At 50.2% G+C, this 24,537-nt stretch overlaps 1 protein-coding gene across 6 annotated transcripts in view; it reads right to left on the reverse strand.

The window, feature by feature from the left end:
* Positions 1 to 1,119: 1,119 nt before the first annotated feature.
* Positions 1,120 to 24,537, reverse strand: part of AHDC1 (AT-hook DNA binding motif containing 1) — a 202,348-nt gene continuing 178,930 nt past the window's right edge. For 5 of the 6 annotated variants that reach the window (XR_013231048.1, XR_013231047.1, XR_013231050.1 and 2 more), the window contains 3 exons: positions 17,954 to 23,002; positions 11,474 to 12,165; positions 1,120 to 1,773 (listed from right to left, as the gene is read on the reverse strand). Coding sequence is in view for 1 of the 6 variants with exons in the window: in XM_077337761.1 (XP_077193876.1) it covers positions 17,997 to 23,002 (5,006 nt within the window). In the remaining 5 variants the exon portion in view is untranslated. The remainder of the gene's footprint in view (positions 1,774 to 11,473; positions 12,166 to 17,953; positions 23,003 to 24,537) is intronic. The other variant, XM_077337761.1, reaches the window with a different exon arrangement.

Here is a 24,537-nt window from a genome sequence, read left to right on the forward strand (position 1 = left end):
GCCCGCAGCCCAAAACCACAGGACAGCAAGCTGGAAGCCCAGATCTTGCAGCCTCACAAAGCACAAAACCTTCTGTGCTCCTGTCTTCTGTCCATTGACTGAGGCCCAAACCTCAGAAGTGGCAGCTCTTTGGACAAATGAACGCATTGTCTCTGTGTTTGACCTTGAGTGTGCCCCCCTCCCCGGTGTGTGACTGGACACATCTCAGGCACGTGGGTGAAGCCTTCATTCCAACCCTCCTCCCTCCCCAAGTGCTGGCAACAGACTCTCCCCAGGTACCCCAGGCATCCGTTCCACTGCCAACAGACGCAAACGAAACCAGCCGCATCGCTCAATATATAGGTTTCTTTTAATATAAAAAAGTGTCTATTAAAAATTCCTTCCTAAATACACAAAAAGACCAGTTGGGGTACAGGGGAGGAGGGGGGGGAAGCAAAAAGGGGGGGCTTTGGGGTGGCAGATGAAGGCAACTTGGCCCCAGGGAAAGATTCAAGCAGGCAAGGAGCTTATATAGTAAAATCAGAGGTGTGTTTCCGTCTCTGGTCTATTTAGTTGCAAACACTTGCACAGTTTAGATCAGTAATTGACAACACAGGACTTTGGGGTGGGGTGGAGGCGGGAAAGATGTGTCTTCCATTCCCCCCCCCCCCTTTGCACAATCCACAAAGCTGTACAGAAGTTTCCAAATCCATGGGCAACGGGGTTCTTTTTCCGGGAAGGAAGCGGATATAAAGAGGTGGACAGAGGTGGAAAAGAAGTCAGCCACACACACACACAGACACACACACACACATACACACCCTGAGCTCAGCACCGGCGCAATGGGGCACACACGGAGGAAGGAAATACTCGTTTCGGTTTACAAGTGTCCAATGAGAACTCGGAAAATGCCTTGGCTCCCCTCCCTCTCCCCCCCTCCCCAACAAAAGAGGGTTTCTTTGCTTATCTTTAATATTTTTTTCCTAGGTTTTTCTTTTAATACAAACTTGGATCTTTGGGTGTGTACTGCCGCAAAAACAAAACCAACCCCCTGAAACAATAAAAAAAAAGCAACTTAAAACCTCAATGAAACCCATGCTGAAATTTGCACATCACAAAACCACAGCAGATGTACAGATGCAATATACAATACACAATTTATAATAAAACATTATATACAATAAATAGGTTTCTTGTTACTTTTTTGTCAAACCATCTGCAAATAGATTTCTCAGTGCATACCCAACACAATTAGCTTCTCTCCTGCTTGGATTCTCTCGCTGGACTCTTCCCCTGCTCCCAATTCTGATTTTGAAAATGTTCCGTGTGTTCTCATTTTGTTTGCTTTTTTTTGTATTGGTTTTTAATATTTTTTTAAAACTTTTTTTTTTTACATTTCGAAAATTATTTACAATTGCTGGTTTTGTGCAGAAAGAAAAGCCTCCGTTTCCCGCCCGCCCCCAGCAAACTCCACTTGCTTCTCTACAGCGGTGGCCCAGGCACCTCAGCGATCGAGCGAGGCCTGCGAGGGGAAAAGAGGAAGAGGCAGCAACACAGAAGAGGACGTGGAGACGGAAAGGCGGCGGCAGAGGGGACGGACACACGGGAAGCCTCCCTCTTCTTGCTGGGACTTCCGCGGGCAAGGATGCTTCCGGTGGAACTCCCCTCCACCCCCTGCAAAGCAGCACTGTCAAGAGGAGGTGGGGGTGGGGGGCAGTCTGTTTGTTGCAAGAGCAGAGCCAGCATGGTTGGGGTGCAGTGGGGGAGGGAGGGTCCTCTTCTCGTCTATGGAAACTGAGGAAAGAAAAAAAATCAAACAAACCATGAAAAATCACAGAACTGGCCAGCACCACTAAGAAGCCCAGCTGGACTTGATTAGGGATCCTGTTTCCAAAAATACCAGGCCTCAAGAAGAATTGCTCAATGCACATACACCAGTTTATGTCCATTCATTGTACCTCGAGAACAGAAGCGGCTTATCCTGACAACACATGGAGCACAGGCTACAGGCCCCGCAGAGCTGTATGGTTGGGAGGCCTTCACGCGGTGATTGTGAGGGGGTCTTCCTATGCAGCTCGTGGACCACAAGAATGAAGAAATGGTGTTACACATGCTGTTAGTAACTGAGCATGCGCATCACTCATGGAGCATGCATGCGAACCACAAGCTGCAAGATAGTGGGGCATTGCACTTGCACATCCCACCAAGGTTCGAGAAATGTTTCCAGCAAAGTGAAGCTGTCAGTTGCTTCTAAAGTTCCAACTATTCCGGGGAAGGGTTCCCTCTGTTACTCGTGCAGCACAAGGAACAGCACCAGTTGTGCTCTGCTAAGGCCCCAGAAATCCTTAAACCGTTCCTGGTGCCTCTGCATCCTTAAATTGGGTCTGCTTGTGAACAAGGCTGAGTCAGACCACTGGTCTACAACAATGGTTCCCAAACATTTTGGGGCTGCCGCTCCCTTGGCTCCCAGGCCACATCCCTAGTGCCTCCCTCATATGAACACACCGCTCTTTGCTCATGTTAGGACCTCTGCAAATTCAAAACACACTGTACTGCCTATTCTTTTTTGGTTGTTACACAGTGGACATATTTTAGCCTGGTAAAAAACATATCAGGTCTTTGTAAAAGTCACATTGGGTCCTCATTGGGGAGAAAGACAGATGTGGAGGGAGGGAGAGAGAGAGAGAGAGAGAGAGAGAGAGAGAGAGAGAGAGAGAGAGAGAGAGAGAGAAACAAGCAATGGAAAATCCCATCGTCAGGAGCAATCAGGTGAAGGCTTTTCCAGCCTCCAACCCTGGATTAAGAAATTCCTGGGAAGGATAGAGTCTGAGGAGGGGAAGGAGCTGGGCAGGAATAGGATCCCATCCAGCCCACTTTCTGAAGCTGTCATTTTCTTCAGGAAGCTAAGCAGGGTTGGCCCTGGTCAGCACTGCAATGGGAGACCCCAAGAAAGTCCAGGGTTGCAGGCAGAGGCAAGCCACCTTGGAATGTCTTTTGCTAGGAATGCCTCTTGCTAGGAAAAGGCAACCACAGCAGGGAGAGTCAAATTGCTGACCCTCTACTGCCCCCAAATTCCTCACCACCCCCTTACTGCCTCCGAATTCCTCATGACCCCTGTGGAGCCTTCCCCCGCCCCCGGGGGGGGGGGTGCACAGCTCACTTTGAGAAGCCCCTAGTCCACAAGGCCAGTCTTGTCTGCTCTAGCTGGCAGTAATTCTTCAGCAGAGGGTTTTTCCCATATCAGACTACCCAGTCCTTTTAGCTGGAGGCACTGTGGATTGAGCCTGGGACCTTCTGCATGCAGACAGAAGGCATTGCCACTGAAGCTCAGCAGGGCTTGGTAGAGGGCAGCAAAAAAACAAAATACAAATACACACGCATTCGTGAAGCTGCCCTCTACCTAGTCACCTAATAACAATCACTGTGATTTGTGGATACTGTAAAACAGAGGTAGTCAAGTTCATGGACTACAATTCCCATGAGCCCCTGCCAGCAAATGCTGGCAGGGGCTCATGGGAATTGTAGTCCATGGACCTCTAGAGGACCACAGGTTGACTACCCCTGCTGTAAATACAATTGGTCCTTGTGTATCACTGTATTTTACGTATCCTGGAGATCTGGGATGGATCCTGGGGAATGACAGAATCTAAGGAGGGGAAGGAGCTCAGCAGGAATAGGATCCCATCCAACTGTAAAATACAATTGGCCCTTATGTATCACGTAGCAGAAAAATCTCTCAGTGTGGTGTAGTGGTTAAGAGTGGTGGCCTCTAATTTGGAGAACTGGGTTAGATTCTCCGCTCCTCCTCCACATGCAGCCAGCTGGGTGACCCTAGGCCAGTCACAGTTCTCTCAGAGCTCTCTTAGCCTCACCGGCCTCACAGACTGTCTGTTCTGGGGAACAGAACTGCTTTGAGCAGTAAGCTGCTTTGAGACTCCTTCTGGTAGTGAAAAGTGGGGTATAAAAACCAGCCTAATAATAATGTGGACCCGTGTTACAAAATTCAGAAGTCCCATCCTTGTGATACAGACGAACAGCTTCTGTAGTGAGTGACAAGCATCTAGATGTAAGCCCGTTTCGTAGTTTGGCTGGCGAGTCTTACAGCCAAAGGCTTTACGTCCGATTAAGGAAATGTTCCTGGACTGGCTTGCCTCTTGTGTAAAAGTTGAGTTGCGAATAAGAGGGAGAGAATTTCTGAGGGAGAATAACTTCTGAGGAAGATCAACTTTTTCTTCTCTACATGACATGTAACAACCATTTGTATTTTTAACTATGAAACTTGCTTGTTAGTAGTTTTTACACTATGCTCCCAGTTTGTTTTTCTGCTCAGAGTCACAGCATTGGTCTAGTGTGGTCAGGCTAGTCTGCTCTGATTGCCAATGGCTCTCCATCACATCACCTTTTACTCCAGGGGTAGTCAACCTGTGGTCCTCCAGATGTCCATGGACTACAATTCCCATGAGCCCCCTGCCAGCAAATGCTGGCAGGGGGCTCATGGGAATTGTAGTCCATGGACATCTGGAGGACCACAGGTTGACTACCCCTGCTTTCCTCAACTGGAGATGCTGGGGTAGGGCTGTCGAACCCAGACCCCCTTCGCTTGCAAAAGCAGAGGCTCTGCCACTGAGCCCTAAACGTGCCCATTCAGTTCAATCCAGTCTCCACTAACTGGTAATGGCTCTCAGGCAGAGGAGAGTCTTTTTCTAGAGGTTGAACGGTGGCTGCCAAACTTCCGCACACCCTGCGGCTCACCTTTCACCCTAGAGTTATCTGCAAGCATCTTTCTGCAAGCGTCTGCTGTCTCTTCAAGGCATGCTAGGGTCTTTGCTAATCTGTGGACAGTGGATGATAATGTCATTGGACAGGAGCTGGCCTACCTGACCCACAGTGTGGGCCAAGTCTCAGATTATAAACGCGAAAGCAGCATGGGCAATGTGGGGGGGGGGAAGGGGGCATTGCACCAGAGGCCAGAAAGTGCCTTAGTTGACAAAACAGCTTATTTGTGAATCTCTAGGCCCCAAACCTGAACTATACAGAAATAGAACGTTTTATGGAATTTATATATTTGTTTAATGTATGCTGGCTTTTAATGTTAACATTTTAAGCCTGTTTTATTGTTTTAACATGCCCCAAGGACTCAGGATGGCATTAAAAATCTGATAATGAATGAAAAATAAATTTTATAATTTTATTGACTGTCGATCTACGTTTAGGAAGTGTTTAGGAAGGACGGGCTATAGAAAAAGAAAGGTTTATTATTTATTTAGTGGTGGTGGGAGAAAAGAAATAGGGTCAAGTTGATCTGGGACCCTGATAACGTGTCCGGCTGGCTACAGTTCCTGAGTAGTGAAGTCTCTGTCCAAAGGCCCTGCTTGTTTTGATTTCCTTTAGTTCACTGATAGCCCAACTTTCTGGTCGAGACTCAAGGTAGATTACAAAATTAAATACAAAGCTATTCAATCAGGCAGTAAGGACTTTCTATAAACAATACTTCATCCAGCGTGGTATAGTGGCTACCGTGCCAGGCTAGGATTAGTGAATCCCAGGTTCAAATCCCTACTCTACCACAGAAGTTTGCTGGGTGACCTTGGGCCAGTCACTGTCTGACTGTCAACATCACATCAGAGGAGGGTGTGTGTGTCAGCTTTGTACGCTGCTTTGGGTCTACTCTAGGTAATTAGATCTAAATAAATTCATGTGGTTTAGAGATTAGGTTAGACTACAATAGTTATACTATGGCCTCCACAAGTCAGTCACATCAAACCAGGCTCGGACGTCAGAGTTGCCTGGGCTCACAAGAGCCTGGCTTTGCCATTCTGAGGACTAACCACGAGAGTCATGAAAATGCCGAGGGATGAAGAGCTGAACCCTCCTACACCAAAGATTGTGGAGGCCCTCAGGCAGAAGAAACGGAGTGACAGGCATCCTAGAGAAAGCGAAGGATGAGAAGAGCTGAGGGATCTGTTGTCATAGATACTGCGACTGCGAGACACGCTCAGCTTAGTGAGCACGGAGCAGCGGCAGAAGGCACCCAATGGACTGTGGAGAGGCTCTTAAAAGTGCCAACAAAATGGCTGCCATTAGGCAGGAACAGAGGAGGAGAAGGAGGAGGAGGAGGAGGCAGGGTGTGCTAATGACACATCTGCTTGTGAAACACACACGTTTTAAAACGTGGCCTAGCCAACGGCTGGCTGGCTGAGCACCAGCTCTGTGCTTCAGCCAGATTTATACAGGATGCTTTCCCATGCACTGGCTGCATTCATGCGTCATGTTAGCATGGTAGCAGCACACGCTCTCAGCCTGTTGATTACTAAAGGGCAATGCTTGAGCTGACCAATACCAGGTGCTTTTACCATGGCAATGCCATGGTAGCAGAGGATAGGACCCGTAGTATTGGGTTTAAGCTACATGGGGAACAACTAGATATTTGGAAAAAATTGTTCACAGTCAGAGTAGTTCAGCAGTGGAATCGATTGCCTAAGGAGCTGGTGAGCTCCCCTCCACTGGTAATCTGCAAGCAGCAGCTTGACAGATGCTTATCCTGGATGATTTAGACCAGTGGTCCCCAACCTTTCTGAGGCTGGGGACCGGCAGGGCATCGGGCCGCGCCCGCGGGCCATGCCCGCGCATCAGGCCGCGCCCGCGGACCACGCCCGCACATTGGGCCGCGCCCGTGCATTGCGCATGCACAAATGTGCCATGCGCGGCCAAATCGTGGCCTGGCCCTGATTCCCTCTCCCCGCCCTCCCGCAGTAAGAAGCTTCCCGGGCTGCAAGCTTGCGGCCTGGGAAGTTTTTTACTGCGGGGGGGGGGGCGGGGAGAGGGAGCCGCGGCCCGGCACCATGGCCTTCATGGCCCGGCACCGGGCCACGGCCCGCAGATTGGGGACCACTGATTTAGACTGATCCTGCACTGAACAGGGGTTGGACTAGATGGCCTCCATGGCCCCTTCCAGCTCTAGGATTCTATGACTGGGCATGTGCGAGAAGTTTAAAACCAGGCCCTCAGTACTTAATGTTGGATATTAAGCCTCCGGGGAGGGCGGTAGAGAAGTATGATAAATAAATAAATAAATAAATAAATAAATAAATAAATAAATAATATTTTAAAGGTTCTGGTATCTGGGAGCTGTGATAATAGACATTTCCTGTTTATTCCACTAGCTGATGCAGAGGCAGGCTTTGGTTCAAGCGCTGAATTCAAGTCAGCCTGGGGTTGGTGTTCAGAGTGTCAGAACAGGGTCTTAGAGAGCTAGGCTTGAATCCTCACCTTGCCTTGGAAGCTCACTGGGTGACCTTACACCAGCCTCCCTCGTTCTCTCTCAGCCTTACACTACCTCAGGGTTGTTGTAGAGCCAGAATGGTGTAGTTAAGAGTGGCAGCCTCAAGTCTGGAGAACCAGGTGTGATTCCCTACTCCTCCCCTTCAATATACCCTGGCTTCCAACAAGAGGCTTACTAGCTCATTGAGATCTAGCACAGTTGTAGTGGTTAAAGAGTGGCGGCCTCTAATCTGGAGAACTGGGTTTGGTTCCCTGCTCCTCCTCCACATGCAGCCAGCTGGATGACCTTGAGCGAGTCACAGTTCTCCCACAGCTCTCTCAGCCCCACCTATCTCGTAGGGTGTTGTAGAGAGAGGAAGGGAAAGCAATTGTAAACTGCTTTGAGACTCCTTCAGGTAGTGAAAAGCGAGCAGGGTACAAAAACTCAGCTCTTCTTCTTCACTTCACTCAGAGTCTCCTTATTGCATTGAGAAAGGACTAGGGATGAAGCAGGAGGCACAGTGAGTCAGAAAGGAGCACCCTTGGCGACTGAGGGCCCTTTCCCCAGGAGTCATGTTAAGCCATTACGGGGCAGCTACCCCTCATCCGGGCTCCGGAGGAAGCTGCTTGAATGCCTTTAAGGACCTTACCCTCCAAAGCATCCAGTTTCTCCAGGGGAATTGATCTCTCTAGTCTGGAGATCACTCGTGATTCCAGGAGACCTACAATGGTTGATAATATTGCACTCACTCTCTGCTAGTGCTTGTCACATGGAACAACGGGTGAAGATGAAGAGCTTGTTTTTATACCCGCTTTTCACTACCTGAAGGAGTCCCAAAGTGGCTTACAATCCCCTTCCCGTCCTCCCCCCACAATTGACACCCTGTGAGGTAGGTGGGGCTGAGAGAGCTCTGATAGAACTGTGACAGACTCAAGGTCACCCAATTGGCTGCAAATTGAGGAGTTGGGAATCAAACCCAGTTCTCCACATTAGAGGCTGCCACTCTTAACTGCTACACCACAATGGCTCCCAAGGGGTCCCAGAACTATGATGTACAACTTGGCTCCTGAATGGCCGTAGACAGGCAATGCGACTCCATAATCCAGCCACAGTTCGATCCTGTTTCTCTCCGGTGGACGTCCAGATGTCCCCAAAGGCTCACAAGCAGGGCATGCAGGCCTTGGCTGTCTATGTCAAGATTCAGATATATGATGCCTCTGAGCATGGAGCTTCATTTTGACTGATCACTATTCTTTGTGAATTGGTCTAGCCAAAAAGCCACCTGTAGGGCAGGGCCAGCATTTTGTACCACCAAATCCCATAAATGAATTCTGCCTCATATGGAGGAGGGTTGGGGGAGGGGGTGCGGCAGAGTGGTAAAGTCCACCTGGAATTTACCACTTCTCATCAGTTAACTTCATACTGTGGCTTTTACATTAAACTTTCTGACTGAGCAGGACTCCCCCCCCCCCCCCCCGCCCCAAACCTCATCCTTGTTCCAGAACTCGGGCAGGTCTACTTTTCCCTTCCATGTGGGATTCACATAAAGCTTATGGCCTAGTCCTTCCCACCGGGGACCATTCAGAACAACTGTGTGTGGAGGGGGGCGTAGACTGCATTCCTGTGTGGTTTCCTACTGCAAATACACTCCTGCATGCAGAAAGCTAGCTTATCTGGGGGAAAGTCATGCTAGTTCTTCACACAGACTAGACTTTCCAACATGCAAATACCCAACGGCAAGTAAGTAAGTCAACTCTAAGAGCCTCCCTGTTCTTTCGCCCTTGGTGTCTTCCACAGCACTTTAGCAGTTCAAAATTTTTCTTTGCCTGCTACACTTTCAGCCAAGGATTCACACATCCTACCATTAAAACAAACGAACAAATCTTCTGTGGCCTATACAGAGTCGACAAATTAAGCAAATCTGCATCCAGGCATTTGTTTTGAACTTCTTGTCCTACTCCTGCAAGGGAGGAGATGGGACCCAGAGCTACAAGCTCCATTCCTGACCCCTGGAAATCTTCCCACTTTGAGTGCTGAGACTGCAGCAAGGACTGTTCAGCCCACACAACTGCAAAACAAGCTCCACAGCCTTGAAGGATAGAAGCACACTTCTAAAAGAAAGCAGGAAAAGCGGAGATGCTCTCTATGCCTGTTTTAGGCTGTTTAGGTTTTTTTTGGGGGGGGGGGAGGGGAGAGGACTAAAGGGGAATACAGGACTGCCAAAATAACATCAGATATGGAGAGATAAAACTTTTTCTCCCTCTCCCACAACACTAGAACTTGGGGCAGAGCCGGTTTCAGTTGGGGTGGGGGAGGCAGAGAGTGGCTGCCCCCCCCTCTGATGCCTCCCATCCCACCTGGGCATCCTTCCCCCACTCCCTCCTGAGCCTTCTTGTGGGCTGGTGGTTAACTGGAGTGATCATGTTCCTCTAGCTGGTTCCTTTGGGAAACAGGATATATGATGTGGACGGGCCTCTGCCTGATCCAACAGGACTCTTTTTACCTTCTTTGTTTTGTACCAATCTATGAATCTGCATGGGAGGGAAGAGGGCAAGGTAGAGCCCGTCTTGTCGGATTTTGGAAGCTAAGCAGGGCCAGCACTTGGAAGGGAGACCACCAAAAAAGGCTCTGCAGAGGAAGGCAATGGCAACCCCCCTCTGCTTCTCACTTGCCTTGAGAGCCCTGTGCTGGGATTGCCATAAATTGTTACAACTTGCACACGTACACATGGAGGAATTGGCTTTCCTTCCTCCAGTTTTTAACTGTTTTGTTGTTTATGTTAGACTGTAACTTCTAGGCAAGGCCTATTCTGTGAATTCTGCATACAAAGCTGCACTTTGCAGGCACCTGGAACACTGTCCTATGCAGCTCAACTCGTTGGTCCCAACCATCTCCCCGTGCCTTCTGATTTTCATTCCCCTATGCCTAATTTTAAGTGGTCAATCCTATAGGGATTGCCCCACAGCCAAGGGCATCAATGTGAAAGGGAAGGGTGAAAGGCAGAACCCCGGCCCCCTTCCTCCCCATTGAGTGACTTTAACTGTTAAAGTTTAACATGGCTGTTTTTTCAGTATGCTAATCCAATATCACTTGATTGTTAAAAGGGAAGCCCCTTTCCAAAATGTAAATTGCACCAGGTCTGGCACGCAATTAGTGCCAAATTACCGGGGACCTGGAGGCTCTGAGTGCCTCCTGATTAAAGCTGAAAGCCTTAGGAGAAAAAAAGGGCAAAATCCAGGGAGACACCTGCACACCAGGAAAACGTGCTTTGATGGGAGTGACATCCTGTTGGTGCGCAGAAGATGGAGAGACATAATCAAGGGGATTAAAGGCAGGTGTATGCAGAGGGGCTTGGCGCCACCAGGAAAATGGCTTAAAACATTTGAGCAAGAAGTGATTTCAGCTAAAAGGAAGGTGTATGAAATAGGAGTGGAAGATCACAATACGCTAGAGGTAGATTTTTAGGGCAGTTGAAGGTGGCCTGCTGCTTGCACATATATGCACAAAACCATTGCCTTCCATTGGTCCTAGAGACTGACCAGCAAGTAGGTTTAGTCTCCACGGTGTGTCTTCACTACAGAATACTGCCAGCCCCACGGTTGCTCACATGGTTCTCCCATGCACACAAGTTGGATACACAGCCAGTGAGGACACAACCGGCATTATTTTTACTCTGACAGCAACACAGGACTCTCGCCAGTGAGGGCACACTGTGAATTGGGCCAAGCCACTTCACTTTTTGCCATTTGCCAATGGGGGACTTACAGCCAGATCTAAGACCTCAGTTGCCAAGCATGGGAGACCTTAATTTGGACTGGGAAGAAGGGGCTCTTGGTCCACCCCCAAGTTGCTTCTCTTACCTGTTGGACCCATTAGCCAGGTGTTCCTGATAAATGGAGCAAAGATCTCCCCGAGGATATTTTGTGTGGGGAAAATGGGGTTGGGGGGAGGCAAGACATCCTTCTCCCTGTGTATCACACTCCTGATCCAAATCCATGTTTGAGAATTAACTTCCTATGGGGAATTAATCTGACTGCAGGTCTCCATGTATCAAACATAGTGTGGACTTTGGCCCTTAGAGCATGTCAGTCCAGTGGCTGATCAGCCTTTCTTTTGTGCAAGTGGTCTGAGCGAGATGTCCTTTGGGGCATTTCCAGCAACACAACCCCCATTACGAAGACGGGGGCACTGGGAAGGATGAAAAGGCCAAGGAAGGGGAAGAGCATTACTTACTGGGAGATAACAGTGCCTCCAAGATCCATTCACAAGGCTTGAAAAATCTTCTGGGCTCTCCAAAGATATTAAGCAACAAAAATATTTTCTCTTTTTTTTTTTAAAAAAGCAAACAAATTGGGAGAAAAATGAGACTCGCACGAGGGCGGAGAGAGGGGAGATGAGGAGGAAAATGCTGAGTCGTTAGTCTTCATCACTGAGTTTTCATTTGAGTTCACAGATTAGACGGTTTTCTCCCCTCCCCCCCATAAAAAGAAACAAAAAGCAATGTCCCCTTCCCCGAGGCTGTCCCTAATTGTTGCCGGTTGTCTTCCAGGTGTGTGTCCTGTACACATGCTGTGGGTGGGGATGGGAGTGGGTTAGAGCAAGTCACATGCTCTCACGCTCCGCCCGGGTGGCGTCCATTCCTGTTCGATTGTCTTTCTGCTGGACTGCGGGGTGGGAAGAGGGTTCACGACACGGTCCGGTTCTAAAAAAAAATCACCTCCATGCCATTCTCAAAGAAAGCGAGTTTTAATTTTTTTAAATATATTTTCCTTTATTTTTTTTAAAAAAGGGCATTTATCTCCCTCTCCTTTCCCCCTCTTTTCCTTTTTTTTAATAGAAAAACAAAACAAAAGATCAGTTTTTTTGATTTCCATTAAATACAGAAGTTGAAAAGTGTTCCAGAAAAAGTGCTGGCTAAAGTAGCTCTGAAAGAGAGAAACAGAGACAGAGAGAACAAGACGAGACATATACATCAAAGTATTCTGCTGAAGCATTTTGTTAGAACATTTATTCTGGATGGAGTTAGAGTGACTACTGATAACCTTTTTGACACAATTATCCTCTTATTAATATCTGATGTTTCAGTGACCCACTTTGAAGCACCCCCAGCTTCCATTTATTTACAATTGAGATGAGGAACTGGCAACCCACAGCCCCCCCTCCAAGCAATTTCATCTGCCCCCCCCCCCACTGCTAAAATCCTTAGTGAACTGAAATCCTGTTAGAAGTGTTGCCCACAATTTCACTCACAAGGGAACACATTTTGTAGCTGTCCTTGTCAAGGAACACATCCTGTCCCAACACATTTTGTGTTCCAAGAATGTCAAGCATACGGCCTGGGGGTCAGAACTGGCTTGTCTGGGGCTCCTACCTGGCCTGTAAGCAACTGATGGGAGAAAAGGAAGGCAGAAGGATGACTGGGGGAGGGGACAGGTGAGAGGGCGAGCACAGGCCATGAGGGATGTGTGGTCAAAGCTGTCAAGAGATAAAAAGGAAATGGACAGGGGGCTAAGAGGCTGAGGTGGGGAAGAATGGAAGCAGAGTCAAAGAAAGAGGAGGCATGTGCCAAGAAAAAAAAATCAGACTGTTTCAGATCTGGCCCAAATCGATTTGGGCCAAATCCAAAGCACCCAAAGCATCCTTCCTTGGCTTGGATTCAGCCAAGTAGATTTGGTTGAATCCAAAGTGATTTGGCACCATTAATCAATGGTGCCATTAAAATCAATGGGGAATTTTCCCTTTCCATCTATTCTGTGGTCTCTCTCTCTCTCTCTCTCTCTCTCGGTGGGGGGCGTGTTTGAGATAGAGGCACCAAATTTGCAGCGTAGCTGTGGAAGCCTCTCCTCAAAAGAACCCCCAAGTTTCAAAAAGACTGGACTAGTGGTCCCAATTCTATGGGCACCCAAATAGGATTCCTGCATCCAACCTCCATTGTTTCACATGGTGAGGCAAGAACAGATCACCTTCCCCCCACCACTGGAAATAATAGAGATTGGACGGGGACACCCTTTTTGGGTGCCCATAAAATTGGAACCACTGGTCCAATCTTTTTTAAACTTGGGAAATTTTGATCCTTTTAAACTGCATGGCTGAATGGTGCCTGAATTGAAGTTTGAGGATTTGGGTACTTTTCAAAAAATCCAAACCAAATGGAACATGCCTGATGCTGCTGCTGCTGCTGCTGATGTCGTCATCCGTTCAGTAATGTCCGACCCTCGGTGATTCTATAGGAAAGTCTTCGCCACGTGCCCGACTCTGACTGGGCATGCCTAGTTTCCCCTCCTTCGACTAGGGTTGCCTGCTCTGGGTTGGGGAAAACCTGGAGACTTTGGTGGTTGAGGCAGGAATGGGCGGGATTTGGAGCGGGGAGGGGCCTCAGTGGGATATAAAGTTATGGAGTCAACCCTCCAAAGCAGCCATTTTCTCCAGGGGGACTGATCTCCAGAGGATTCCCAGGCCCACCTGGGGACTGGCATCCCAGTTTCTAGCCACAGCTCAGTGAGGACTGGTGAAGCCACTGCAGGGGGGAGGAGCTAAGCGGCCAGCACTGCCATCACTGCACCAATCAGCTTCAAATTTTGTCAAATGGTCGATTATGGGAGGGGGGGTGAGGCGTGCGGAGCAGCAGTTTGCCAATGAAGGGATATGGGGCCAGGGGGGGATGGGAGCTTTCTTGTGTGGGCTTTTCTGAGGGAGAAAAAAGGACCCTGATGTCCCCGCTGCATGTATGAACAGCTGCAGAGCTGGGAGGCAGATTGTGTGTTGGGGTGGGTGGACACGACAACCTCCCTCCTCCCCCCAACCTGTCCGCAGCCTGTAAGGGAAAAGAAGTTGCAGGAGGGCAAAAAGCATCCCCTGGAGGATTCAGAAACAGCTTCTCTATCAGACCTTTCCGTAAGACGCTCCCCCCCCCCCCGGGAAACTCAGGAAGAATGGTAACTGTGGGGAAGGGTTAGGGGGATCTGGGAGAGCCAGGTTCAGAACCCTCCCTCCTCCTGAGCCAGGACCCTGTCATCTGGATCACATGGGGCCTGTTCACTCAGCCTGGCCCATCTTACAGGGTTGTTGTTGCTGGAGATGGGGTGGTGAAATGTCTCAGTGACCCTCCTCAAGATCCTCAGAGGTAGAATTAGGGAAGAGGAGAAACAAAGAGCGAGAGATGGATTGTAGCCATTCCTGACTAGTGAAGCGGGTTGAATGGGGATGCGTACTGAAAAATGACCTTTTTTACTTGTAAGGACCATGACTCATCTCCTAAAAATACTAGATATACAAGAACTAATTTGTATGTAAATATAAAGTCCTCCCCCTTTTATGATATCCCTGGGGAAAAACGTTGTCTTGCATATGATTAAATACATTTATTGGCGCTTTTGTGAGTTCCCCAGTAAATCAATATCTTTCACTGCTAGGAATCAATTGCTTTTGTTTGTGTTTTGAGTTAAAAATTGTATCAATAATTGGGTTTGCCTGTGTCCTTTATAAAGTTTATATCTCCAGTACTTGGCATTACATTTTATGGCACATGTGGCCCAACCTGACAAAGTGAGATTTATGTTAGATTTGGCCCTTGCAACAAATGAGTTCGACACCTCTACTCTGTTGCATTTTAAGTCACTGCAAACTTGTTGATCATGCCCTGAGCCATCTTTTTGCCCCCCCCCCCCTTTGGTATAAAATGTCCAGCTTGATAAAGTATTCTGTGGAACATGAGAATCTTACTCCTTTTTTCCTGGTATTTTGGTTGGTTGGTCCTAACACACAAAAAATCAAGCAACGTTTGTTTCTACAATTTGTTGGGGAAAAGAATTCTTCTTTTTAAAACTCTGTGTATGCATGCATGCAAGAAAGAGACAGACAGGAAGGGAGCGAGAAGGAGGGAAGGAGAGGCGTGGGGTGGGATCATATCATTCGGCAGGAACTCCACTGGACAATATGGAGAAGGCAGAATGTGATGAGGTGACTTTTGTGTAGTGGAGTGTATTAGTTCCATGACACAAAATGACATCACATTGTAAGTTCCCCCACCCAGCAAGTGGCAGCCAATGAAGTGGAATGTGGGTGGACCACCTCACAAAAGAATGACAACATCACCCTAGACATGACATTACAATGTCATTATACAATGTCCAGTTCCCACCTTGGTGTGTTTTGCAGCTAATATGCAAGCCAGATCTGGGTTTCTTTGGAGATACAACCTGTGTCTTGGCCACACCCTTTCTGGGCTGCAAAAGGGGTGTGTGTGTCTCAGTGTGACTGAATATACTTCTGTACACAATCCCCCCTGTGCATAATACTAGCATGCTAGATGCAGGAGTTTTCTACGTGTTGGAAATCCTTTTTCTGCAGAGGAACCGTTCATCGCTTGAGCCCCCATCTGTAGTCTGCAACCTTTGAGAGACCCAGGCCTGCAACTTGATTGCTGAGCTTGCAAAAAAAAGCTATGAAGCATCTCACCATCTCCCAGAGCACAGTCCCCCCCCCCCCCCCCAATATCACAGTTGGTCACTGACATTTTAATGGATGGGAAACTCTATCTTAAATTCACATGCAGTGCCTCTCTGCTCACTTGTAGTCTTATAATTCAAGGGGGAAATAAGGCCAAGCAAAACATTAAAAGGAAAGGGGGACATTCAGAGCTCACATTTTCACCCTGCAGCATTTGGCAGACACCACCAAGTAAACGTGATGCTTTCCACTGCCAGCTCACTGGACAGCATAAGCCTCGGAAAATTATCTGTACAACCGCTGGCATGAACCAGTTTTTATCTTAATCACCAATTTCAGTTCTCCAAAAATCACGGGGGGAGGGGGTGGTGGATAGACCTACCCAAATACAGATCAACATCTAGCTTCGCCTCCATATGTGTGGATAAGAGTTTGATTCCTGCTTGTACATGAATACACATTTGCAATCTGGCCTTAACATGGGACAGCCAGTCAGATTTGGGGAGGGGAAATCCCCTCATGCCACTGTGTGTATCTTGAATGCAACAGAAACAGAGTACACCAGGAGTCCTCAACCCCGTTGAATCTGTGGGCTTTTGGAATCTAAAAAACAGGTTGCAGATGCCACCTCGAAATGGCTACCATTGCAAGGGACATTGCCAACCACAAAATGGCTGCCACAGGGACTGCGGCTAATAGAAAAATCTTGGCAGTTTCCGAGCTAAGCATTCTCCTAGAATGGAGGCTGCTGTTTCTGAACGGGGGCTCCCTGCAGACCCAAAGATGATGCCTCCAGGGTTCTTCTAAAGCACCTCCTTTTCCAAAGAGGTGAGGGGGGTGAGCCAGGATCAGCTCTTATATTTCAGGACGAAAGTGGGCACCAAGGAGCACACTGGGGGGTGCTATAGGGCTAACGGACATGACATAGGGGATAATTGTACTACATTATGTCCTTTACTGGGGTTTCTGTTTCGGGAATAACCTATGCGGTCTGAAAGGGCTTGTATCCCACGTATTTATGAAAATGCTTCTTTCCCCAAGAGTGACCCAAATTGCTCTGTTAACAAAATGATCTGTGCAAGCAGTCTGAACTTCAATAGCTTGCTTGAAAAGCATTCTCAAGGTCCATTAAAACTCTAGCACATTTCAGGAGCAGCAGAAGACTGAGCAGGCTGGGGTTGGTACTTCTTTCTTATCTATGGGCTTTTGTTCTCCTTCATTTGAGGGGTGCTTCACAAGGGTCATGCAAAAGACGGCTTCCCAGAGGCCCACTAGGTTACAGCTATGTGCTTTTGCGTTAGACAGTTCGCATGTCTGACACTAAATTGGAGCCAGTGTGGTACAGTGGAGTGGCTGTCAGTCCAGGATCTGCGAGAACCAGGTTTTCCAACTACAGGCAACTAAATCTCCCCTTGGGCTGCTCATTCTCTCCTATCTCAATGTCCCTTGCAGGGTGATTCACGGGAGGGTAAGATGGGGGAAGGGAGAAGGACGTTGTAAACAACTTGGGAGTCCATACTGGGAGGAAAGCAGGGCCTTAACAGATAAAGAAGTGACGTAACCTCTCCCAATCATGGCTCACTTGTCTTCAAAACTCAAATAGACTTCAGATATCATCACTGCTACTCACCAGGACTCATCCATACGTTAACAGAGAGCACAGCAATGGAACTGGGGCAGTGTGCCATTAGTTCAGTTGGGGACACCCCCGTGGGTACTCCATGGCGTCCCCCAAGAGACCAAACATCTCCCCCTGGGACCACGTGGAGACCTTTCTCCACACAGGCCAAACTCCCAATCTCAGTTGGGCACCCAAGGCACAGGAATTGAGGAGATCACACAACTCATATGTAACTCTTAAACAGGACGGGGACCCCAGACATTACTCTGTGTTCTCCATACTGTCTGACCTGGCCTCTGTAAGATTCTCCATTCAGGGTGACATTTAGAAACCCACTTTCATAGGAACTATCAACAACCATTTCTTGAGACAACGCAGATCCGAAATTCTTCCTCATCATCCTGGGGAGCAGCGAGGCCTGCTTCCCTCACGAGGCAGATCTCAGAATTAGGAAAGGGGAGAACTTCTGCAGTGGACAACTTATCACTAGTCCTCATTTTACCACAATGTCCCTGATTTAGTAATTTTACAATTCCCTTAGCTGGCACAACAGAAATAATGGCACAATACACTAGGAAGCCAAGGCAGCCCCTCCCCTCCAAAAGGCATGCCACTCCCCTTCTGATGTCTCTTTCATCACCTACCCTGAAACAAAACCTCGTTGTCCGGTTGGCACTTCAGATGACACTACAATGAGGTGACTGTGAACGTGTCCTCAGGATGTTGTTCTAGCATTGGACCCAAAAACCCACTCTTCTGGGCTCCAGCCATGATGGGGTGCCCTTGCGGTGCAAAGTTGGGGTACCTGTAGTTGTCCTGCAGGGGCAGCATAGAGTCTCTTGGGACTGGGGAGATATTCAAGTCATTCATCAAGGGGCAAATGTAGGCCCCTCGGTGGTGAGCCCTGGCCATGTCCATTGGTTCCTTCTCGCTCTTGGAAGGGTTGCTGCTGGGGGGGCTAGTCAGGTGGGGGTTGAGGCAGGAAGTGTCTGGGCTTCTCCCCATGAAGTCCATGAGCATGCTGACCCCAGCTTTGTTGTCATAGGGGGGGCTGCGGGTGTTGGAGGTGGGAGAGTACCAATAGCCTGGGTTTTTGCAACTGGGGGACTCGTAGTGTGGCTGAGACATGGGCAGGTCCCGGCAGGTCATATGCGCAGCTGAGTGGGACAAGCTCCCAGCCCCTTGCATGCTGTGTTTGAGTGAGTCGCAGGCTGGAAGTTTCCGGAGGTCACTGGACCGCAAGTCCTCTTTAAAGGCCAAGGTTGGAGAGCAGTTGGGTGAGAAAGCTTTTTGCAAGCCTGTTTCGAACACAGTCTGTTGAGGGGGTGGGGCAGCCAGCTGGTGAGGGATGCTAGGGAAATGTTTGCTCTCCAGGTCCGGTTGTCCAAGTCCAGGGGAGTCGCTCTGGAACCCTTGCCCAAAGGTGCCATCGGAAGGAGTGGAAGGATTCATGGAGTAAGGCCCTGCGTAGTCACATGGGTCTCTTTCACTGAGCCCAAAGCCCCGGGATTGGGAGGGTAGAGGGGACATACTACTGTCTCCACTGTAGTAATCCAGGCCAAGGTCAGTACTGTCTTGGAACAGTGGGTTCACCGGCTGGGATTTGGCAGGGAACTTGGTTTTCCCTGTGCCCCTCTCCTTTTTGGAGGCACAGGCTCCCCGAGAGCCCCGGGGCTGCCTGGCCCCGGTGCCTCGTTTGGAGGGATATGCGGATGTTGTGAAATTCAGATGGGCAGCATCGAATATGTCCACTTTCTTCCTTCTTCCGCGTCCCGGCTTGGAGCTGCTCTGGAACAAGACACTCTGGTTCCAGTTGTAACCTGGGGCAGAAGAGGACTCATTCCAGTCCATCATTAGCTTCTCGAGGCTAGAGAGGCTGGATTGACCTTCGCTAGATGAGGCCTCACTGTTGGCCCTTCGGTAGCCAGCTGGCTGGTTGAACTGGGTGCTGTCAGAGGAGGATTCAGAGAATGTCTCCGACACCGTTTGCTGCTTGGCTTTCTGCGGTGTGTAGTTGGAGATGTCTAGGATCACGTTTGGCTCGTTAATATGGCAGTCAAAGCCTGGATTGTAGAGCTGGCTGAAGGCATCAGAGCTCCAGTCCAGGCTGCCGTAGCCTTGCCGGAAAGCCCACTGGGAGGCACTAGGGAACTGTCGACAATTCTCGGGCGAAGGCTGGAAGGAGGCCGAACCTTTGGGAACCATGTAGCCACCGGGGGACACAGTGCTGGCCCGACTATCGCACCTCATGGGCGTGTGAGAGGAGCTGGAGAACTGGCTGGGATCCGAACTGCTGAAGAAAGAGGCCTTGCTCAAGGGCAAGCTGGGTCCCGATGTCTGCTGGGCGTAGCTGACGCTATGGGCACTGCTTGGCGAGGAGGGCAGGCTGTTGCCACTGCCGTAGGTGAAGCTGCAGTCCTTGTTGTTTGAGCAGTCTGGCGTGGCATGGTATGGCTTCCCTTGCTGAAACAGGCTGGCGGAGGACACGTTCTGCCCTCCGCCACCGCCGCTGCTGCTGTAGCTGCCGTACTGTGCATAGCTGGAGGCGGCTGTGGAATGAGCCGTGGGGGACCTGGAGACAGCTGAAAGGGGTGCCAGCTTTTGGAAGGCGTCTGTGCCACGGCACTCCGAAGGAGCCTGAGACAGGTTGTATCCCGCCGCTCGGTTCGGAGGGAACGACTGCCGGCTTGGCATGACATTATGGAAGGGAGTCTCGGTAGTCGCAGTCGGGGCGGTGGAGGCAGGGGTCCCTTTGCCTCCCCGGCTTGGATACGACACCATGCCCCTCTGGGTGGCGATGGCATTGGGAGGGGCTGTGTAGGTGGTAGCGGCTTTCCGGGACTCCGAGCGAGAGTTTGAGAGCGCAAAGTCCAGCAGATCGGAGGAATCGTCTGAATCTAGCAGGGAGCGGAAGTAGCCCGTGAAAAGACTGTGTCTCTCCTGGCTTAACTCTGACTGCGACGACGGATTGCTGCCACTGTAGAATCCACTCCGGCTGGAAGAACTGGTCTCCACTGTGGATGAATGGAAGGTCCGAGAGTCAGCACCTTGGTAACTGCAGTTCCGGTTCGTCTGGCTGGACAGGTGTCCATGGTGGGGCATCCAAGGGCTTTCCTTGTCTCCGCTCCATTCAGAGGCCCCATCGTTGAAGTTCTGTCCAAGGTTCTGCTCGGGAAACAACACCCCGTTCTTGCGGGACCGCCTCTTCCTCTTAGGCTTGTCCATGGAATCCGGTTCTTGGCGGCCTCGTTTCCGTGGAGGCGCGGGGTCGGCATGCATGGCGGCTACCGGAGTTGCCTTCTTCTTCTTGCCGATGCCTTCAAAGAAATCGCTAAAGGAGCAGCGAGACGAGCGGGCAGAGTGTCCTCCTCCGCGGCCAAACCCTCCCCCCTTGCCACCACGCCGGCGGAAACCCTGGACCCGGTGCAAAAAGTGGGAGATGCTTTGAGTGTCGGGGGCCTGGTGGATGGAATCTGGTTCACTCGGGGTCCAGCAGCGTGGTGGGGAGCAACGTGCGGAGCATTGGCTCTGCCGGTTGAGGAAGGCCAGCTTTGCCAGGACATCTGAGTAGTCAGCCTTACTGTCGTTGGTGTCAGCAACGTACGAGGGTTGTGGCGATGCCAGCTTCTGCTTCCTCCTCCTCCGTTTCTTCACCTCTGGGGTGGGCTCCTTCGGTTTGCAGGGCCCCAGCATCAGGTTTTTCGGGGGCCTCCCCCGCTTCCGCTTGAGGATAATGGGCATCTCACCAGGAGGGAAGACCACGACCACGTTACGGCCGTTGTTCTTCATCTTCAGCAGTGGGGTGGGTTCCATCGAGGGGTAAGTGGTCAGCTCTTTGCCTTCCAAGTTCAAGTTACTGCTCAGAGAGGATACTTTGTACGTTGTCTTGTTCCGCCGCCCAAGGGAAACTGGGATCTTGGCCATCTTCACCACCATTCTGCGCACACCACGGCATTTGGGCTTTGGTGCGGGCAGGTTGGCAGGAGCCTTCTGACTGTCCTCTAAGTCCAAGGGGGAGAAGAGGGGATCCACCTCTTCACTTGCCGCCATGGCCGCCATGGGCATACTCACTTCCTCTGGCTGGGCCACAACCACTTCCACCGGTACAGGTGTGGGGAGGACCCTGGTCTCAGCTACAATCTCTGCCCGCCGTCCCCGGCCTCCCCTCTTCCGGCGGCAGAGAATCTTTGGTTTATCTGTTCTGCGTAGAGCGTATTTCCTGTGATCATCCCTGCCCCGTCCTGCCCCTCGCCTTACGACGCCTCTCACAGAGCAGCCAAGGCGGGGCTGGGGTTGTAGCGGGTGTGTCCTTAAGGACTCGTCTGTCCCCAAATGTGGCTGAGAGTCTAACAATTTGGGAAGGGGGTCTAGCAGCTGAGCTTCAGAATCCAGAAGGTGGGCTTGGGAGTCAAGCAGCTGATGATCCAGGGCCCCTAAGGACTGCAGCCCTAGCGGCTCGGAAAGGGGCTCCAGGGATTGGAGAGAGAGTGATTCAGACAACGGTTCTAGAGCCTGCAGCTCCAGAGGCTCCAGAGTCTGCAGCCCGAGTGGCGCGGGCAGCGGGTCTACCGTCTGCAAGGCCAGAGGCTCTGGAGGAGGCTCTAGAGACTTGGAATCTACTAGCTGTGGCTGGTGTTCTGGAGACTGCGAACGGATGGACTGGGGTTTCGTGTCCAGTCCCTGCCGTTCCAGCAACTGGGAGTGGGACTCCGGATGCTGATGATCTAGCAGCTGAGGGCCTGGGCAGGCCAGAGAAGCCAGCTCACTCAAGATATCTGTGTCAGCAAGCTCGGTATAATCAGTGGTATCGGATTCCGAGCTGCTGCTTTCCTCCAGGCTGCTGGGTTCCTTCAACGCAGGACTGCTCTGTTTGGCTGAGTACTGGGTACTCTGATTGTCCCTCTCTGCCTCTTCCGCATAGAGGCCAGGCTGACTCTGCTTGGGCAGCTCTGTTTTGGTGCAGCCCTGGGTCACTGGCTCCTCTGGACTACGGATGCTGTTTGCCAGCAACGGCGAGGAGTAGAAACTGTACTGCAGTCCCTGGTCCCTGCCCTCCTCGCTAGGCGGCGCGTGGCTATCAAACGGCAGGCCGCTGCAGTCCAGGTGAACACCACAGCTCTTCAGGTCTTGGGAGAGGCGGTTTATGTCCTTCATGATATCAATGAGCTGCACCACAGGGTAGAGGTTGATGCGCCCGTTGCCACACTTGCTCTTGAGCAGGGAGATGATGTTGTCAATGTTGCACCTGCCAGAGGCCAAGGTGGCGTTGGAGAAGGTCTTGGCAGCTCTGTCCTGGATAGCTGTCTCGTCCAGGGCCCAGGCAACACCAGGGCAGTCCAGAGCACTCACTGGCTGCAACTCATCCGTCTTGACGCTGCCCTGGCTGTGGGGGCTCTTGTACCGGTCAACTGTCTCAGCGTGACGAAGCGAGCCAGATTTGTGGTCCCGGCCTAACGATGAGCAAGAACCCTCCGGGAAGCTGAGCATGCTGAATGACAAGCCTTTCTCTGCCTTTGGACCAGGATGCCCTGCCTGGTAGTACTTTGGCTCACGGGAGTAATCAGAAGAGCTGTGGATGGTGCCTCCTAAGGACGGGACCTGGGATTTCAGGCGCCTCCTTAATTCGTCTTCACCAGCATGCCTCTTCACAGAGCAGTTGCTGGTATGAGCGTCTGCAAACATAGAACTCTGACCTGGAAGAGACAAAGAGGGGATGGTAATCTTCAGGAGGGCCACTGGCCGTAAGAATATAAGGAACACTCCCCCCCCCCTCCCCCGGTTTCATTGTATTTACATTGCTTATAGCCTGCCTTTCTCACTGGGACTCAAGACAGATTACGCAGATAGAGTCAATGAGATCCGTAGGATGGGATGTTCCATAAACAATAAAATAAAGACTTGGGTTGCAGGACTAACCAGAAACAGAACTGAAGGAAAGCAAACTGCTAGCCTGACACATTAAAAGAAGCAAAATTACATAGCAGGATCCAGCTTACAGCAAGCTATACCCCGCAAGCCTCTAAAACTTTACCCAAGTGACTTTGTGAATCATTTAGCACAGTGCCACTCTACTGCCTGTGTAGAAAGGCCCTCTTGAATAATTCAGTTTCCCTGGTTTGCAGAAAGTCAGGAGAGCAAGAGCCTTCCTGACCTCCTCAGGCAGGCCGATCCGCAAAGCGGGGGCCACAAAAGAGAAGGCATGTGTACGGGCAGCTCCTGATGTTGCCCATTTGCAGGCTGGCACCTGCAGATGGTCCTGCTTAGGGGAGGGAAGCTGATGGGATGGAGCACAGAGTGGAGATAGTCTTGCAGGGATGAGAAGGTGGGCTGTGAAAGGCTTTGGGAGTGGTAACCGATACTTTTAAACGGAGCTCGGTAACCGATGGGTAGCCAGAGGAGTGACGGCAGAACGAGACTATTAGGCATGTTGTTGTTGTTATTATTATTATCATTATCATTATTTGATTTTTAGCCTGCCAGTCCTGGAAGGCTCGTGGCGGGTTACATTTATTAAAAATCCCAATAAAATACCCCTAAAAATACAATAATATCTTGACAGAAACCAACATCCAAAACATATGTGGTGAGATAGCACAACTAGAGTACCCCCCTAAAAACCAACTCCGGGGGTGGCATGTGCCACCTAACTATCACTAACAGCTGTACAGAACAGCATTCGGTCCGAACTGTAGTTTCCAAGCTGATTTTAGGGAAGACCAAAGGACATTACAGTAGTCCAGTCCTGACATAACTCTGGCATGGATCCAGGTGGCCAGATCAGGTGAACCAAGATAAGGCGCCATTTTTGGGGCTAGGCTGAGTGGGAAGCAAGTCTTTTATTGATAATGGTGTTAACTTGCTTCTCTAGTAATAACCCCAAGTCTTACCAAGTCGGTGGGGGTCTGCTGAACCCCACGGAAAGTATGGAGCATCATGTCCTTCAAGAACTCTGCCTTAACAACTAGAAATACTTCTGTCTTTCTAGGATTTAATTTCAATTTGTTCACCCCTAGCCATTTAACCACAACTGCCAGGTAGCGTACCATCATCTGTATATCACTGACAGCCAACCCCTGAACTATGAATGATTTGGCCTAAGGGTTTACACAGAGATTGAAGCACATGGGGGATAGGAGTGCACCCTGTGCCATCCCACAGGGCATGCCCAACACTATCCTGTGGCTATTCTACGGATCAGGAGATGGCACGATCCACGTAATCCAGCATC

The sequence above is a fragment of the Paroedura picta genome, chromosome 5 (assembly GCF_049243985.1).
Source record: "Paroedura picta isolate Pp20150507F chromosome 5, Ppicta_v3.0, whole genome shotgun sequence".
In the NCBI taxonomy this organism is placed as follows: domain Eukaryota; kingdom Metazoa; phylum Chordata; class Lepidosauria; order Squamata; family Gekkonidae; genus Paroedura; species Paroedura picta.